Source organism: Acanthisitta chloris, unplaced genomic scaffold, assembly GCF_000695815.1.
Source record: "Acanthisitta chloris isolate BGI_N310 unplaced genomic scaffold, ASM69581v1 scaffold16532, whole genome shotgun sequence".
NCBI lineage: Eukaryota > Metazoa > Chordata > Aves > Passeriformes > Acanthisittidae > Acanthisitta > Acanthisitta chloris.
Window position 1 is genome coordinate 6,043 of NW_008660027.1, and position 20,074 is coordinate 26,116.

The 20,074-nt window shown below is 37.9% G+C and overlaps 1 protein-coding gene across 1 annotated transcript in view; it reads right to left on the reverse strand.

The window, feature by feature from the left end:
• Nucleotides 1–498: 498 nt before the first annotated feature.
• PEX7 (peroxisomal biogenesis factor 7) overlaps nt 499–20,074 on the reverse strand; it is a gene marked incomplete at its 5' end in the record, with an annotated part of 33,693 nt that continues 14,117 nt past the window's right edge. The window contains 4 exons of the mRNA XM_009069665.1: nt 499–1,117; nt 12,160–12,259; nt 15,895–15,950; nt 19,904–20,017. Of these exons, the coding sequence (XP_009067913.1) occupies nt 1,049–1,117; nt 12,160–12,259; nt 15,895–15,950; nt 19,904–20,017 (339 nt within the window). The remainder of the gene's footprint in view (nt 1,118–12,159; nt 12,260–15,894; nt 15,951–19,903; nt 20,018–20,074) is intronic.

The window sequence follows — 20,074 nt, forward strand, 5'->3', positions numbered from 1 at the left end:
CACCAGCATGTGGGCTGAGAAGTCAAAGTGGGAATGCAAAGTACTCAACATATCTATAACATGTTGGATATATTCTCATAAGTGCAATAGTTTGGCCACACTGGATCTGCTATGCTTATATCATGCAGTTAAATCTGTGTGTATCTGATTCAAATGGTTCAGACATTAGCTCTTACTTTGGCCAGGCAGTCAGAGGTCCAGAAACACTGAATGTATGGCCATATTGCTCTTCTATTTCTTGGAAAAACTTTTTAAGTGAAAACAGAAGACAAGTCTAATAGAAGAGATGGTTTCCATATCTCTAAATCTTGAGGATTGTGATCCAATTAGTTTTGTATATATTTCATTTTTTTCCTAAGCATTTTCTCTATTTAATCAGAGTATCTTTCCACATAACTTCATCAACTGTTTTACTCAAGGAAATCTAACGGAAAAATATATGAAAATAATCTTTACCATCTTTGTGAACCAGCAATCAAAAAGGTCAAATGAATTAGCTGGCTATAAACTATGACATTTACTGTCGATCAAGAGTATCTGTCATATTGCACAAGAAAATAATGCAACGTGAGTCACGGCAAAACATATAAATATAAATGCATTTGAGTGATACAAACCTCAGTTGTCACTACAGTTCTTTACAGTGAAAAGCATTGCTCTTCTCTTCTCTACAGTGACATTATCTCCAAATACCCTGCCAGTTACTTTTATTCTTTGTAAGGAACAAGATTCAGGCCTCTGCTCTCATCATTAGCCAGACAGATCACAAAATCCTGTTGGTGACTGGACTCGATGACACTACTTGTATCTGCTATGGCCACTCTTCAGCCACGCAGTAGCTGTTGAACATTTTGCTAGTTCAAGTACTACCTGTACAGTAAACCAAACCCTAAAATCTCCACATGTTTAAGTTCACGACACTTCATTCAAGCAGCTTTTCTTAAAAACGGACACTAAGATTAGTGACACAGTTGACACTTTAGCACAAGTCTGGTTGTGGGGGAAGAGAGAAAGGTTCCTGGTCTGTCAGATCATCTTCACTTTTCCTCTAAGCAGGAACTGCCAGACACGATGGAGTATAGATCTTGACTAGTTCATCCCAAGCACAGTCCACCACCTATGAAACAAAACAAAATCTGTTTAGAACTTTCATAACTGTTATTTTTACAAAAAAGAGAGGGAAGTGCTTAAAGCATATTGTAAGTTAATATCAGTCAGTACCCCTATTTACAGTGCTTCAAAATGATATAATAATGAAATTGGCTTGGTTTTGGTTTTTTACAACTTTACTAAGATGCATGAAAATTAACAGGAAATTAAAAAAACAAAATCAAAACAATTTCATACTCCCCATGAGTATAGTGGGATATCTAAGCACTTCATGATCAGATCTGAACAAATTTCTTATACTTGCAGATCCAGAAATTTGTTATAGATGTTTCCCTAATGGAGTGCTGAGGAATGGAAAACCAAAGTTCAACAAAGTTATAAAGGAAGTTTTCTGAAGAATTAAGCCAGAATTTCAGTCTCACACTTGATAAGCTGTGAGATGACTTTTGTCATTTTTGTCTTTTGTTGGAAAGAGAGATGCCTATTTGCTGAGCACTGAGATTTGGGGGCTTGAAGCACTACCTGGACCCCACTAGCCTAATGAGAAGTGATGCCACTTGTGGCAATGGCATCTTATAAACACAGCCACTGATTCCAGTATAACTGCAACTTTCTGAATTCCAAGTCCCAAGCTCTATTCCATATGAAGTCTTGAACTTAAATCAGAAAAACAGAAGGTTAACCTAAATCTACAGTGTTAAAAGATTTCAATAAATAACAAGATTCTGTGGAAGAAAACTGTAAATGCTTCATGCTTGAAAATTAGTTGAAAATGCACTGTAGAGTCTATAACAAAGTGCAAGGGTTAATCACACTGAGAATTACTCAAGAAGATAACCTATAATATATATTCACAAAGTATTAGGGGAAACAAGAACTAAGGCAAAGTGAAGAAGAAAGAGGAGAACTAAAGAGAGAAAACTGATGAGTTTCACAAATACAAGCCAGTAAATCTGGCTGACTCCATCTTGCATTATCTTTACAATGTCCTTTCCAATTGGGATCACAAAAGATACAGTATTGGATCCTCTGCAAAACAAGTTTCCTTCTGCCGTAGACTGCAATTCCTGTTCTCTTCTAGAGCCAGAATGAACAGCTGCACACTAAAAATTTGGAAATCAAACTACAATATTTGATTTCAAACTATAATTAGCCCATTTTGTGTTTACTATACTGCACTATGATTCATTTTTATTGCTTCCTTAGCTGGTTCTCCTCAGTTATTTGAAGTGCTTTCCATATACATCTAAATGGGTCAAAAAAACTCTTGACAACGTGTCTGTCTATTCATACAACATAATAGCGCTTTCTGTAGCATAATGTTCTGCTGCATTGCAGTCTCCCAAATCATACCAGAAAAAAAAATTTGTGTTCTCCACTAAAAGCTGTGTAGAAACTGGCAATCACAGAAATCACAGGTTTTTTTACTATTCTCCACAGCTATAGATCAATGCCTGTATTTCTATAGGCAACAATTTCTACTTTCATAAAGAAAAAAGAAACAGGAATAACATTTGGAAAAAGTCCCACGGGAATTCCCACCTGTTATCAATGTAATTGGCATGAAGTAGCCTCTGAACAAATATAGTTACAGAACCATTTAATCTCGCAATGCTAAAAATAAACAGGGGATATTAAAAGCAAGTTTGAAAAGGATCACTTGTGGTAAGTTGCCCAACTCATTGACTTAATGATAGCACATGAAAGGATAAAACATAGCCAGCCAACAAAAGGAAAATAAAAGCTACAGCAAATAACTCTGAAGCAAGTTCTCCTGTGCAGCAGGAAGTCTATAATGGAATACTGATATCAGAAACCTTGATGAAAATACACATGCAAAGAACACCAAACAGGAAGCTAAGGGAAACTGGGACACTACAGCATGGAACAGCATTACAAAATGCATTTCCATTTCTCCATAGTTTCTCCAAAATACAGCCAGAATTGTCAGATAAAGAGTACGACTGTGAGCCAAGAGTGCAGCAGCCAGCATTCACTGATGGGCACGTGCTACATGCCCCTCTGCAGTATCTCATAGATTAGCACTGCCTCCAATACAAATGACTACGATGAAGCCTGAGATAAAGAGAAGCACCTCTTCATGCAACTACTGCATCAGTTTACAAAACGTCTTATCCTTTCACTTTGCCTTTTGTCTTAAACAGTGGTCTTATAACTGCTGTGGGCCTTTCCCCAGAAGAGGGGAACACAGGATACTGAGTATAAGTGCATTGGAAGTACTTAGAAATGCCAGTTCTCATGTGACATAGGAACATTTTTAATACATGCTCTAAAGCCCTTTAGCCTTTTTATTATTTTATTTTAAATAAACTAAATGCTACTTAATTTAAGAATTAAAATAGGGATAGGTGTGTATTGGAATGAGGATTGATCCAGCACACCATAGTAAATAAACATGACATGCAAAACACTGCAAGTTCCTAGAGTTTATATTTTGATCAATGAGATGATGCTACTAACAGGTGGAGAAAATCCTTCTGGACAAAGGAAAACTCACTTTATTTGCATATCTGATAAAAGTCCTCCCGATTAGGAACATGAAGACATGGAGGTTTGTCTTTCTGCAAAAATATCTGCTGTCCTGGGGACAATTTTTCCTCTGAGATTCAAACAAATCTCACTGATTTCAGTTTTTGGAAGATGCCTGAATTAATTTTTTTAACCTGACATGCCAACAGAGTAGAGGACAGTTTATTTCAATTGCAAAGAACTGTATAAATTGTCATATCTTTATACTACTGGCTATTTTGCATGGCATATTTTGGATGCCATGCAATTTTCATTATCATTTATGAATACTGAATTGCTCTTGCAACTATAGAATATGATTCTACTATAGCAACTTTTAACTATCAGAAATTGCAGGGAAAATGAGAGTAACTAGAACTTAATTGTAAAACAAGAATATTCTATGTTATACTGACTGGTAAATTACATCAAGAAATAACACAAAGAGAAAAAGCATTCTAAACCAGGTAATTTTCATTGTAACTAAAGCTACATGGGACAAGGGCAGTCTAACAAAATGACATTTATTACTCATCTCTAATGCTTTTATTTCAGTAATAAAGTCATAGTACTAGCATAAACACTAAAGGTACTGTACTGCTATTACTGCAGAATAAATACCATGCCAAGTTATCTGCCAGTAGAGATTTAAACAAGTCTGTTTGAAGCACATAAAATGGTGATCACTGTATTTCTCTTCAAGTAAAGCCAAAGCAAGTGAACGAAAAACTGCAGTCAGCACAGGAAGCTGATTGCTTGACTAGAAAAATCATCATTTAACTAAACTAAAACAGCTACTCTGTATTTTACTGGAGTGTTTATCCTTGTCCCAGGGCCTAACAATGTTTTCTACCAACTGATTTAATACTGACATCCATTCATTTATCAGAGCCATTTTCATTGACTCACTAACTGATTCACTCCCTTGACAGGCCCTCTGGTTCCTATTCATCACAATCATCTTTGCCTTGCAATAGACTTAGACCTTTTCCAGCACCTGAGGGCAATCCATTCAGTCTAATGCAATCACCTGCCTGACATTCTGCCTCTTCACTATTCAGAAGAAGTGAAAGAACAAGACAAAACTCCCAAGTTGGCTACTAACTTTTTTTTTCATTATATGAAGGTGTAATAAACCTCCACGCCCTAACCAAGATTGAATAGATACAAAAGAACAGAGTTCAGTTACCTCTTTATGAAAAGGTTTACTCAGAAGTAAGTACAGCCCTCTCTAGATTAATATTTTTAGAACTACCTTGGTGCCACTCAGCTTCCAGATTGCTCATAATAAATCATAAGATAATACGTAAATGTGCCTGAGTGATCCATTTCTCAGTTTTTCCCCATCCCATTTTCAAATAAAACTATTAAGACCTGTCTTTTTTTTCTGTAGAAGAGACAGCAGAAGAAGTATTCAGTTCTTGACTTCCATTAATGTGGTGTTTCCCTTCCTCTTTTTAGTTTCTTATCTTCTGTGTCTTCTCAAACAGAATTTAATGGTCTATTTATATAATTATTACATATTTTGAGGGGTCCTGAGCGTCCTCTAAGCACATGGGATGGAGATTAAGTGGAGATAAAACAAGCTATTAGCTTTGCTACTCATCAAATTACTTTCACAGGTGACCATCAAAACTGATTGTTCAAGTGCAATAATGGATCATGCATGAGCTTAAATTAATTCAATACCTATTTTGTACTAGAACATCATGACAATAACCTTTACACAAGAGTGAAAGTGATGGGAGTTTGCAAATTAAAACTTTTTGTTTTCAATGTGCAGTAACACCAATAGTTTTTTCATTTACTTTTGAAACATTTGTTTTGTTGCTCTGACATGGGCAATGGGAAGATGACTTGGTAGTCATACTACACATTCCTAATTGCAAGTCTTCTGAGCATGCATTTCATCAGTACGTTGTAACAGAAATTGAGATGAGAGTTGAAGGTTAGAGAGAAATCCCTGAAATCTTCACAGATTTTGTAGCAATTCCTCTGTACTCCACAGGTAAGGGGTAAGACATCACCCCAGTCTTCCAAGATCTGGTTTTAATTAGTAAGTCAAGTCTAAGTTCTGTAGAAGATACACTGGAACTGCAAAATGTATTTCTGTGCTGATATGAACCTTGGTGACTCCAAATGCAGTCAATTTACATCAGTCAAACTGTGTTTTCCAATGACCCCATCCAATATTCAAACTCATCCTTCAGCTCAGAGTTAAACTAAGTTCTCTCCTCTTAGAGTATAATCACAAATAATCATAAGCCAAACAATATTTTTGGTAACAGCTGCAAAATTCTGTTGTCTTCTACCGAGTTTCACTAGTGCAATTCACTGGGACTCCTCAAACAGATTTACTGATCATGCAGAAAAGAAACAAAATCCACTACACTGACTAAAAGATGGTGTTCATAGAAGTAGTAAGTGTTTGTAAGCCAGCACAGCAAATACAACACACAAGCAATACATTTATTGAGTAAGAAACTACTGCCTCCCACCTCTTCCCAGTACTTCAGATACCAAAATTAAAGTGCATTTTCCTCACCATACACTTGCAGCTTTTACAGAATTGTGACGCCTGACAGCAACACCTTAGAATGAGGCTTCTTCTAATAATGGCAAAGAGTGGCCATTACTCATGAGTGACTAGCTCTGACTTACGCAGTGAAAGTTCAAATATAACAGTTTGGGAAAGACATACAATAAGGAGCAGTAAGAAATGTCACCTTCTTTCAGCCCCTTCAACTCTGTAAAGAAGTTCAAATTGGTTTAACATTTGCAGCTGGTGAAATCTGATCTGTTCATGAAAAAATCTAGTCTGAAATTAAGTAAGTAGGTTCTTTTTATCTCAAAGAATCACTACCTGCATAACTTAAGTAGCACCCTGGAGAAGGACCATAAGGAGAGACCAAAACGAAGTACAGCTAGTGAGATAATTACAGCAGTGAGATAGCCACAACAGCTGGGTGGAAGTCATCAGTTCCTTGGTAATTAAGTGTAATAGATAAGAACAAGAGATCAAAAGAAAAAAAGCCGAGAAAGTCTGTTTTTCTGTACATTTCCACAAGATGTAGCTCCACTTTTATGTGGAACAATCAACATTTCTGGGCCTGTTGAGGCTCAACAATTAATTTAAATGAACAGCAAAACAGATAGACAAAGAGCCTCACTAAAGACATCATCTGCATATCTGGCTATACTGGTTAAGTCAACTTCAGCAGCCCTTCCTGTCTGTTCTCCTGCTTCCTGTATTGGCACAGCTAATGCAGCACAGTGCACAAGCTGCACAAAGACAAGTTGCAGAACAAACCTGTACCCCGAGCTTGACAGATGATCAAAAATTTCTCCACAAAGCTGGAAGAATTTAGAACAGATTTCAGTTACCTTCAGGGCATGTAGCTCAAGTGGATGCAGTTAGGTTACGACCTCCCTCCAGCTAGTAAGAAATTACAGCTTTAAAAATTTTAGTGATGCATGATACCATCAGTACAGCAATATTCCATGGGATCAACAGATTGATGCTACAAAGCAGCCACCTCTGCTCAGTTCTAACTACCCCTGGCCAGGTGCAAGTAAGGAGCAAACTGTGGTTTGGCACAACATGCTGGTGATACCCTGCAGCTTTAAGGAGAAGAAAGTGGAGGTTCAGAAAAGCTGAATCACAAGAGCAGTGTAACACAGAGCATAGCAGTCATGGGTACTGCACTGGTACTATCATTGTCTCCATAATATGTGGTTTCATGTGTGTGTGTGTCGTGGTTTAACTCCAGCTGGGAACTAAGTACCACGCACCACTCACTCAGTTCCACCCCCCAGGGTGGGATGGGGAGGAGAATTTGAAAAAAAAAAAAAAGGAGGTGCAGCCAGACAGAAGGCTAGAGAAAACAAGTTCCCTCCCAAACTATGTTGACAGAAATGGCTGTTTGGACAGATTACTGCCCATTTGTAGCGTAATTACGATCCAAACACACACAATCACAGTAAAAGAAAATCCTAAGTGACCAGTATTTGTGTTGTACATAGCACTAGACTTTAACATGCATTCAGATAACAGATGATTTTGGACTAGAGAACTGACATTTGGTTTATCCTCATTTGGTGCTGAACCATTTTAATTTCCAAAGGGAGCACCTCAGCATGGCATGTAGCAAAGTCCTGTTCTGATTTGGTGTGTCACAGATGTCTAATGTGCTTCTTGTGCATCAAGTGTTCTAAGTCACTACCCCACTTGCCATCACGTCCACTGAAAATCATGTATGCTTGCAATTTAGAAATGTCATTGTTCATAGCATAAAAGTACAGAGAAATAGAAAGATTCCTCTCCTGTTCCCATTAGATACTCAATCCTGTTCTCAGCAGCAAGACAGAGAGCCTGACTCAATGGAAAGCATTAATTTATAGTTTACACCGGCCATTACAGAATTCAGAAGAGATGTGTAGTACAGTTGAAAAAGATTTTCAGACAAAATTCATAGCTGTTTTTTCTTGCATTTGTGTTAAGCAAAATACAAGTTTAGATCTACAAGAGAAATGGTTGGGTATTTTTTTGTCTATGACTTAAAGTCACAGTACATATGTATTTTCTGTTCTTTACATACTTACTGAAGTAATTTTAGAATCAAGACAAGAAGAAGTGAACATTAACAGGATCTGTACTTTTTATCTGTGTTATTAATGGACTGCCTAAAGTCATTTAAAATTAAATCATGACTGCCGTATCACATTCAACCTACAACAGAATAAAAAGGCTGCTTTTAAACAAAGCTGCACAAATTCTACCGAAAGAAGTTACCTACAGCATGTAAGCACAGCCAAATCCCAGTGAGTTAGGCTTAAATGAATATTATATATTAATTCATCAGAACATTTATAGGTGACATACAGGGAAAGTATCAGGAGAGAAACAAGAAATCCAATGAGCTACAGAGTGCAACTCCACTATATGGTCTAGCATTAACAGCCCCAAGCAAGGAATAGTATATAGCTGATTACCACTTTTATGTTCCCTACATACATCCTATGCCTATCTAGTGTGTCTAAAAAGAAGCAAACTTTAATTGTTTTTCTTATTCCAAAACTTTGGAAACAACTATCCTATCCAGTTTAAAAACCTGCATACTTTTAATGCTGCTGACAAGGAGAACAGATTTGTTCAGTTCTTAATACTACACACCATTACAAATTTAAACCATTTTTGGTACTTAGGGTCTTGTCAATGTTCTTTTGTGTGCCAAAACTACTTTGGCTGAAAACTGGAGTTGGGAATACTTTCTCCTAGACTACCTGCCTGGCAAGCTCTCACATCAGCACTTGCAGCTGAACAGAGAGATAGCCTGAAAATCATGAGGATCAGTTCTGTTAATGCTTTGCACTGTGAAACACCCAAATTTTTATATGCACCTGAAAGTTTGTTGTCTTAAATTGCTATGAAACTGACACTAACATTATGGTGGGGAAAAAAAACCCCAAACAAACCAAACAACAGCTGATTTTAAAAATACAAAGCTTTCAAAAAATACTTACTTTACATAGAGGCAGATACTCCAAAACAGATACTAGAATCTTTAATTAGGACAAAGAAGTTTTCTGTTTCATCTAGCTAATATTAGTGGGTCTCTTCACAACGTAGGATCCACTCCATATGACCAGATCTCTCTCCTACATGTTGCTTCCCCTTACCAGGATACTGTACAATAATCAGTTCCACAGGAATGTCTTGTAATTCCTAGATCAGCTACTTAATCACAATATCTATTTTGAACACTTTTTCAATAGCACAGACCTTTTTTTCCTTGACATGTAAAAGATACTTCAAAAATGCTCAAGTTCATTGGGCAAAGCCAAAGAAAATACAATCTGTCTAGACAACAAAAATATCATTTAAATGAAAGCAAAGGTCAATGACCAGAATGGTACATAATTTGAGTACAAATTAATAGCTTGTCGCTTATGAATAAAATACCCTGCATGCAGGGAGGAGAGAAGCAGTTCAAATCTCAAGTCATAACTCCTTATAAAGCAGAGAGAAATCACAAATCATGCAAATACATGAAGAACAACAATCAGTGGGGCTCATGATCAGATTGATAAAGAGCAGACATGAAGGCAACCTACACATTTGGAACAGCAGCATAAAATTTAAGCAAATAATCTTTGACAAATTGATGCCCAAGCCAGGGAAAGGTTGCAAGTGCTCATATTGGAAGCAACTATTCAGTAAGTGTTCCTAGAATCATAGAGTGGTTTGGGTTGGAAGGGAGCTTAAAGATCAACTAGTTTCAACCCCCCTGACATTGGCAGGGACACCTTCCACTAGACCAGGTTGCTCAAAGTCCCATCCAGCCTGGCCTTGAACACATGGAGCATCCACAACTTATCTGAGTAACCTGTTCCAGTGCCTCATTACCCTCACAGAAATTCTTTAATTTCTTCCTTATACCTAATCTAAACCTACTCTCTTTCAGTTTGAAGCCACTGCCCTTTGTCCTGTCACTACATGGTCTTGTAAAATGTCCCTTTCCAGCTCCCCTGGAGGTCCCCTTTAGGTACTGGAATGCTGCTATGAGAACTCTCCAGAACCTTCTCTTTCTCCTCCAGGCTGAATAACCCCAACTCTCTCAGTCTGTCTTCATAAGAGAAGCATTGCAGTCCTCTGATCACGTTCACGGTCTTCCTCTAGACTCATTCCAACAGGTCTATGCCCTCCTTTCTTTGAGAGTCCCAGAGCTGAACACAGTACACAAGGTAGTGTCTCGTGGCTCTTCCTTGAAAAATAGGGGTTACGTTTCCTTTGCATTCACTCTTTAACTCAGTGAGAGTTTAATTCTATTGCAAGTTTTTAAGCTTCTTAAAAAAACTAAAATGTTTACATTTTGCATTGCTGTGATATCCAACCCTCACAATAACTAAAATCAACTCAGTGGGAAAAAACCAGAGGAATATTAAAGCTGTTGCAAATGCCAAACTTCCAGACGGAAGGCACATTGGCATACAGTGAATATGGATCTGTGCCCCAGATTTTGTGCATTAAGTCCCAGACTTGTAGAATCTCTGTGTGGAACAAAAGACACCTGAATACACAAATGACCTAATGTTGATGGCTATGCACACCATCATTCTCCTTTTCCCAACATACAAGTGCACGTGCAGTGGATTTCTTTCAATTCATTATCTACCCTCAAGCAATGGGCTTATAGTCAAGACGTAATCACATCCTCAATACAAAATGAGAAAAAAATCTTCTTGCCTCCTTCAGATCAAGTACAAAACCCAGACCATCTTCATGTAAAACTCAGGTGGGCTCAGAACGTGCCCTGCTGTAGCACTGTGAGGCCCTAAATGTACTATGCTATGCTTGTTGCTCTCTACGGACCCAATTCAGACAGAACCACACCCATGCACTTGGGATGAAGTTTTAGTTCACAGCAACTGGCCTTTAAGTATTCTTGCTCTGCACTGGTGAAAAATAATCTGAACCCTGAGGTGTTTTTTTTCAGCCTTACAACTTCCCCTATGTGGTTCACAGCATGACCTCGTGAACACTTACTGCAGCACTGCTGAAGCAACAGAATTAAAGGAACAACCAACCAGGCAGAAAACTCCTCAAGCTAGCATTTGGCTAGAATGGTTCCACATGCATTAAGTATTTTGCCAAACTTACACCTTCCTCCTGTGTCCTTTTATCAGTAGTAGAAATTACAATAGTGTTACTTGCTTTGCCCAAACAGAATTTGAATGCAGATGTTACAAGTCATTTTTATCTGGGATAAAAAATTAATTTCACTCCGAATTTGAGAGGAATCTAGATGTAAATGGTAACTGTGGCACATTAAATAGTGCATTAGTTACAGTTAACTCAGTTACAGTAATTTTTGTGTGAAAACTAAAGGCTTTCTCATTTTAAATCAAATAATTAACTTCAGTTTTCCGAGTTCTTTGTCTGAAAAAAACAGTTCACACTACAAACACAATCAATCCCCTGTTGACAAAATAGAAACAACTGTAGCAAGAGGAGAGAAGAATCCTACAAGGACCAGTACATAAATGTCACTGATAAAATGAGTTCCACTCATTCACATTAACAGCTGAGGGGTTTAGAATATTAAGACCCTTCTAGCACTCCATACAGTATGACAAACCAGGTCAAGCAATCATGTGTGACACTACCAATGTTTAATTTGACAATCTAAGTAGATGGAAGAAAGCTCTGTATCTCAGCTTAGCATTCTAGGCCCTTCTCCATTACCCTTCCTTATGAAACAAAACTACTTCATTTTCCCTCAGCTCACCGTGGCTTTCAGTTATCTAATTTTGCAATTCTGCCCATCCTGTCCTCCTCTTCTACCCAGTGCAAGCAACTGCTTTATAAATAAAAATGGAACAGAAATGGCATTTATTTAATAACCATTCAGCCAGAGTCACTTCCAGAAGCTTTCTGCAATCTGGTGACCCTTATTCAGGATCTCAGTAGCACAGTGGCTGGAACAGGCAAGTGAGAAGTAAATGCATCCCAGCTCTTACCTGACCATGGTTGTGAAGACTTAAATCCAGTCCACATGTAAATTCAGTATGATGCTCAACTGTTTCCAGCAAAGGATTAGGCCTGGAAAAGTCCCAAAATCTATAGAGAGAAGAAAGGAGAAACAGAGAAAGAGAGTAAAAAAAATAAATCAAACAAACCACAATTAAAGTAATTGAAAGGCCATTTGGAAAATATAATGCAAGATATTGACAAATCTCTTGCTGCCAGGGTATTTAAAAAAGCAAACTCATCCACTTAGGAAACATAACAAATCATACTCCTGCAAAGCCATCTGCTGATTTGCATAAATTAAATCCCACTGGGCAAAGCCATCTTTGTCTCCTGTTGCAGAAACTGAGATCAAAGTTGGCACCAAAGAGCAGCCATTGGGATATTATTAAAACAGAAAAAAAAAGTAGGCTAGCATACTCTTGTTATATTTCTTGATGGCTGGGGAATTTTATCCCATTAAATCCTGCTATTTAATGAAAGACATTAGCACAATTTATGATTTTTTTCAGTTTTTGATATTGTAAACTATGGGTTCTTTATTGAACTGAATATTGGTCATTCACAGTCTCAAATTTAAGACTCTGTTCCCATAAAACAGAATTTCATATCATAATTTAATAACAAATTTGCACTACAAGGATCAGCTGCATTACACAGATAATTCCACTAACTCGTATGTCAAAAAGCAATTTCTCTTTTGAGCCTTGGTTGACATAAATGCTTAGATAATAGACTTCTTCAGTGCTCTACTTCTCCCACCAACTGCCCCATTAAATGCAATGTCCATCAATGCAGCTGTTATAGCAAGCATAAGAGAGGTGTAAGGAGGATGGGATGAAAGCATAGATAAAAGAAACCTCAGTCATGAGAAAAGGATTCAGAAATATAATGTTCAGGTAACAACACAGTGACAAGACACCATATGATGGCACAAAACAAAGATCTGTTCATCTTTCTTGCGCTGTATATACTGCTTAAAAGAGTCTATAGGCTGCACAGCACATTTTGTGGGCTGGCAGCTGTAATCAAATGGTCTACAGGTCAGGTTTTCCCACAGTGGTCAATTATATGCTCTACTACTTCTTGTAACAACCACAGAGCTCTGTGCTTACTCCTACTGGGGACAGTGACAATGCTTAACAAGAACAGCTCATTATCAGACCAGCTACACTGAAAGCACTGTAAGTTCAAACCAATTCAGGTAAAATAGCAAACACTGGAGACAGCAGGGCCAGTTTGTTTAATATGTAGATGTTATTTCCTTCATAAATGAGCAGAGTGATATCAGCACAATGGCTACACCATAGCAACAACCCTCTTAACTTTTTCCTAGTACCCGAGATCTAAGATAAACAACTTATTTTGCAGGAGAGTGGAGCAAAAGACCAGCTCAGCATTTTTCATTTGTTCACAAGAAGGGAAGGAAACAAATCTTGTTGTTTATAAGTAATAGTGATAGCCTTTCTCACCACATCAGCCCTCTACTAACTCTTGAAAGACAGATGCTCATAACTGAAAACTGTGATTAAAGGAGATAACTTCAGATCCACAGGAATAAAAACTTCAAAGACTTCCTGCTCAATTTTTAAAATAGTAGGACAACTTGGCGTTTGATGTACAAAGTCATGTTTGCAAGAAGTCAGTAGCAGTATATAGTTTTAAGAGTACTGCATATTAACTCCATACTTTGAATTTCCCTCTCTTGCATGCTCATGATCTCTCATTAAATTTGTAAAAGCTTAGAAAATTTAGATTACAAATTGTCAAATCTACATCTGGAAATGGTATAGAAAAATTTTATCTCAATGAAGCATTTACTAGACAGGGGTTAAATCCAAATCATTATACCCAAGTATGTAAAAACTCAAGTTCAAATCAACACTCTCTTTTTCTTAGCTCCCAGTTAACCCTGTCCTGGCTGGAACCAGGACACATCTTTTATATATTTACCAAGTATTTTTATTCTTAAATTGAAATGTATTTTATGTGTGCATATACTCATGCCCATATATCCACACATGCATATGTGACAGGATGCGTGCATGGATATGCTTGTGGAGTGTGTGGTGCATCCAGGCAAACCCTGAGCATTTCTAAGTGAACTCTACTTCTTCCTGTGAGCTACATTCCTTTCTGTAAATGACACTAGAAGGTATGTGGTAGAGACACAACATAGTCATCAAAAGAGACATTCCCAAAGGTTTACGGTAACAAATTTCCTCCATTATACAGAATATTTTGCTTGTAACACCTTTTCCAAAGACTTTCCCTGGGTCTTCTCTGTTGTTTGTCCACTCATACCAAACCCAACAACTAATAGTTTAGAAAACTGTTAAAAATCTTTATTTCATCTCTTCAGCCATGCCCTCTGTCCCTAGGCACAACAAGTAATTATTCAGACAGAAAAAGAATGCCTAGAATGAATTTTGTGAAGCTCTGCATTTACAGACACACTGCTAGGTGAGCTAGGAGCTTTCTCATCTTTACTGACAGTTTCCACATAGGAAAATGTCGGAGCTGAAACTGCACCAGATTTCAGTACTGCATGAAGCACGTTAGTGCCAAACCTGAAGAATATGCAGTTGGTGCCAAAAATGGGGAGAGAATGACAACACAATCAAGTCACTTCAATGCATCAGCAGGCTGATTATTAGTCTTATTGCTCAGACAAGGCCACTAGAAGAAACCAATTACCACTTTTCATCTTAGTCCTAGAAGTCTTTTGAGAAACAATATACTGCAAACCAGCTGGCACCGCATCAGTAAAGGATGCTAAGTAAGATCCCATAAATAACCTTCTACAGACCACTGTGCAGTATTATATGAGAAGTGCATTTGAAACAGAAACAAAATTAAGCATTTTAGATAAGAGAAATGCTTAGGGTGCCCCTTTACACACCTGCATGCTTCTGTTAGCTGCATTCTGGGAGCTGTGACCCAGAGCTTGAATGAACACAGAGTATTCAGTTATATTACTCTCCTAGGAAGAGTTTTGAAAATATACAGAACTCCTACAATGCATAAGAGGCTGTTATTGATGCAACTGTCTATGATGTTATGGCTAAAGACTGTACAGATTTATGATTTAGAAACATGCACAGGCACTGAGAATTAGCAAGATTTTCCTTTGGAAACAGAACCTTTCTATATCTGGTGTCAGACCATCTAGGACACAACCAGAAGTGACATTAATTGGGATCATTTGGACAAGTGGGATAACTTTGCAGTCATTTGTGGAGAAAAGAGGACTTTTCCCATTTCTAAATGTACTGCCTACTATTTTTAGTTCAGGTAGGAAAATTAAAATATAGATCAAAGAATGTGATTCCACACTGTGGAACAATACTAAAGCTTCCTCAGATACTGGCAAGACAAAAACTTTGTTCATAAAACGCTTAAATAAAAATGTCACCTAATGATATGAATTTAAGAGGTTATTACCTTTTCATCAGACATTATCACAGCTGGATGCAACTATGTTCAGCAGAGTGGTGTGAAAAGGATCACAGAAAGCATCTGCCAGAGCAGATACCACTCAGAAGAGTGGCTGAGCTAGCCTGTAAGTGAAGAACCTATGCATTTTGAACATGGCTTATGAAACATCTGATGGCAACATTAACTGCATTCTGGTATGTCTACTCTAGAACTGTTATCTACCGCAAGTCACATTACAACAGATTAACTTTTCATTTTTATCCAATTTTAAAAAACCCAAACTGTACCTCACAGTAAAATCATAGGAGCAGGAGGCCAATAAGGTTGCATGGAATGGTGAAAACTGCAAGAAAACAAAACAACTTTTAAAGTAAAAACATTGTGAACATACACAGACTTACTATAAGCAGAAAGCTATCCAAGTTTAACTATTTAAGCAGTCTTGGTAGGTACCACATCACGCTGCAACAAAACAGTCTACATCAACAAATTTCTCCAATATACTTCTAATTACAAGGAATCATAGAATCATAGAATTAATAATTATAAGGAATGATCTATGGGATCCTGCTTTGTTTTGATTTCATTACAGCAGTGCCAAATAACCCTGCTGTAAAGTTAAGTTCTAGAACAGTCATATAAACAGACATTAAATTTTGCTTTTGGCTGACAAGCTGAGTGTCATCTCATTATATAAAGCAAGTTTCAAAACAGCTATGTGACCAGTTAATTACTTTCAGAGAGACAAAATCTGTGCCATACTGCAGAGAGCATACAATATATTACTCTCATCAATTCCATGTCCTAATATTTTGAAATTTTTTCTAGAAATGGGAAAATTGGAGATGAGTGGAAGAACTGAAGGCAGTATAACATCACTTCATTATTTCCCCCTCTCCTACAGAGCATTTTATGGGACACACTCTTCTAGAGACTGGTCTAAGAACTGCAGCAATAAGGATGCAGTTATGCAAAAATTATTCACCTCAGCTCCAGCTTTCTAGCAACCCTCAGTTTCCAACTATTTTAAGGCCTGTATTTCTCAACAGGAAATACACAAGTTGTTGACATAACTGGACTGTGAAATGCAGGTCTCCCACATCATGGTTCATAGGTTAGAGTCTTCCTGCAAGACTTCCAATATTATTCACAGCAACTACAAAGTCAAAAGTTAAGTCTGGGCCATTGCCACAACTGCCCGAGTTGCCAAGCAAGCAGTCTAAGTTGATAACTGCTGAATTCCACTGACAGAGTTCTCTTTACTACAGCAGGATCGAGGGATGTGGATGCTTGAATTTTAACCACCATGGATTTCCTATAACTTTTCTGGAGAGGAAAAAAAGAATCACAACAAAACATCTTTTTCTTCTGCACCCCAAGAAAATGAATAATAAAGAAGTCTGATGGGCAACAAAAAACAATGGTATACTTTCCATAAAGCCCCTTTACGTCCCTGTCCACATAGTTTCAGATGAAGCAAAAACATCTTGTCAAAAACACCTTGTCATTAACCTTAAGTACCCTAGAAACCTACCTAAGCAAACTCTATTAAAATACTTAGCAGAGCACTACACATGTAAGTCGGAAGAATTTGCATAATGTCTTTCTGCTCCAAGAGAAGACAGTATTTTAAAATTCTGTTCCATTTAACTGTAAGATATTACAGTTTATCATCTGAACAGTTGCATAGACAGAACAGACCAATAGATCATCCATCCTGACCTTCAACAGATCATTCATCCAAACATCTTTTTAGGTAAAGTCAAAAACTGTAACTATGCTTCAGGATAAGATACTGAAGCCAGTTAAGAATGTGAGAGTCAAATGCACCAACACAAAAAACTCCTGGAAAGGACTCCAAATGACCTCAGTGTGCTGATAAAGCCCTGTACTGTGATGAAAGACCACAGGAAATCTGCATGAATTCTGACAGTATGGTGTTGGGTAGAATTCCTTGCCAGCCTGAGATCTGAGAGTCAACATAACCCTGAACAAGGGAACAGAATACAAGAGACAGACGACTGAAGAGTGTGATTTCATGGTTGGTTTAAGCTAATTTAAGAGAACACTGCTGCCAAGACTCATGGCTTCCCCTTTGGACTTCAGGCTGTGTTCTCCTGCCCCCGTCCTTTGTGTCAAGGCTTGCAATTGTGTGGTTGAGAACAAATTGAGACAGCTTAGTGATCCAGACAGAAACTAGTCACTTTTAAGGGCACGATTTTCAGTCAGAGCCATCAGCTGAGCCAACTTGCTACACAGCTTTCTAACTGCTAGTGTCAGCACAATGTAGGGGAAGGGGTATCTGTAGGGACAGCTGCCTCTATTTAGGCAGCACCCAGGTCTCTCCCTCTCCATTTAGTGTGACTGGTGAGTTACACCACACAAATGCAGATATGCTGCAGCACCTCTAAGTGCTGGCTCACATTCCCATATCTTATGTCCACAGGGACCATGTCTATCTTGAAATGGAAGCAATGAAAGACTCTAAGACAGAAGTCACATACTCTCACATACCTCTGCTTTGCACAGGGATGTATATACAGGCTCCTCAACATCTCCTTAAAGCCACTTAGTGGCTTAGATCTCATAGACTGGTGCAAAGAAAGTTCTACTGCTGGCCAACTCTTAGTAATCATTTCAAGGCATTTTAAGAAAACAAGGAGTATGATGGGCCATAAAATGCAATGGGATGGTATAAAAATATAAAAGATCCTCTACCTGGTCAGGCTGACAATCTTTGAGCTCAGTGATCTATGCTTACATAGCATTTTTGGTATTTTAGTTTGTACCAATGACCTCTGGTCTTTTCACTAGATACCACTAAGAAGTGACAGGCTTTGTCCTCTCCATTCCCCTCAAACATTCATATGCAGTGGTAAGATCCTCCCTAAACCTTGCCTTCTCCACGCTAACAAATCTCAGCTCGCAGCTTCTCCTGGTAAAACAGAGGTTCCAGTCTCTTAATCTTCTTTATGGCCCTTTGCTGAATTTATTCCAGCATGTCCATGTCTCTCCCTGTTGTACTGGGAAGCCCAAAACTGAACCCAGCAACCCAAATGTGGTCTCACTGGTGTGGTGAGTAGCAGGGAAATAGCCCAGGATGATAGTAGGGAAATTAGAGATCCTATCCCTGTCTAGCTCTTCTACTATCTATTTATCATCCAGCTGCTATCCTATCAGCATTTGACCTGATGACACTGCCTGTCTATGCAAGCTCTTGTGCAGAGAGCTAAATCAAGAAGTCCACTGTTTGATGTGCAAAAGAAGTACTTCCATCTGTTTGTAAACACATCTTCTACTAATTTCATCAAGTGCCCTTTAGTTCTATTATCGTGGGTTACAGTGAATAACAATTCTGCATTAGCTTTCTCCATTTTATTATGAAGGCAACTTGCAGAGTTGTTTTTAAAAGATCTCTAACTGTCACAGAGTGAGAATATGAGAGTCTGTATTGATTCATCTGTCTTAACTGGAATTGAAAAATGATCTTGTTTAAAAAACAAGAAAAACCAAACAAATTCCAACAGCACTGCTAAATGTTCCACTACCACAATTTCTCAGAGCCAGATTAAAGCGTGGTCATGCAGGCATTAAACTAGAAAAAAAGACTGGACATCCACCACCAGTGGAGACAGCAGGCAAGGATGGCTGGGATAATGAGGAGCAGAAGCTTCTCAGGCTGTCTGGCCACAAACAGGATTTGTGATATGGAATGACTGAGTCACACCCTTTTCTGACAAATTAGAAACTATGCCCAATTGTAATATTGGTGCATTTGACTCTAAAACAAATTCGTGTTGGTGGGTGATCTAGCAGTAGACAGACTCAGTATAGCCATCAGTAGCCTTTCATGCATAAAGTTTCAAAATCTCTTTCAACATATTAATACTTTCTTTGTAGACAGGAAAATACTTATCCGCAACCAGTTCTATACCTTGGGTTTTTATGAATATTGACCCTTTGTGTGGAAAAACAAAGCCACAGAATCATATAAAAATCAAAAAGTGAAAGTACTTTCTCTGTCTCAAATTTCACATATAACTTCACTGAAGTAAACCTCCCACAGGCTCTCTAACACTTCTCGTGGAAATGCATTGACTTTGAAGATGTCATTTACTTTGAAATCCCAGCAATCTACTACACATCAATGTTTTACCGAGCTCAACTGGATGCTTTCAAGCACAGTCACAGTGGCATCTGATATCTTCAACACTTCTTGTTCTTTTCCTAGTTGTTAGATAATATAAAATAATACTGCTTTCCAGATAGATTTGTGGAAAATAAAATATAACTTACTTTTACTCTTCTGATAGCATAGGTATGACCAAGCAAGACGAACACTGGTTGCCGGATGTTCCGTAAATCCCAGCCTTTCAAGCTACAGTCAACTGCACCAGTTACCAGCAAGTTCTGATGGTTTGATGAAACACAAATATCTCAGGACAATTTAATTACTAAATCACAACA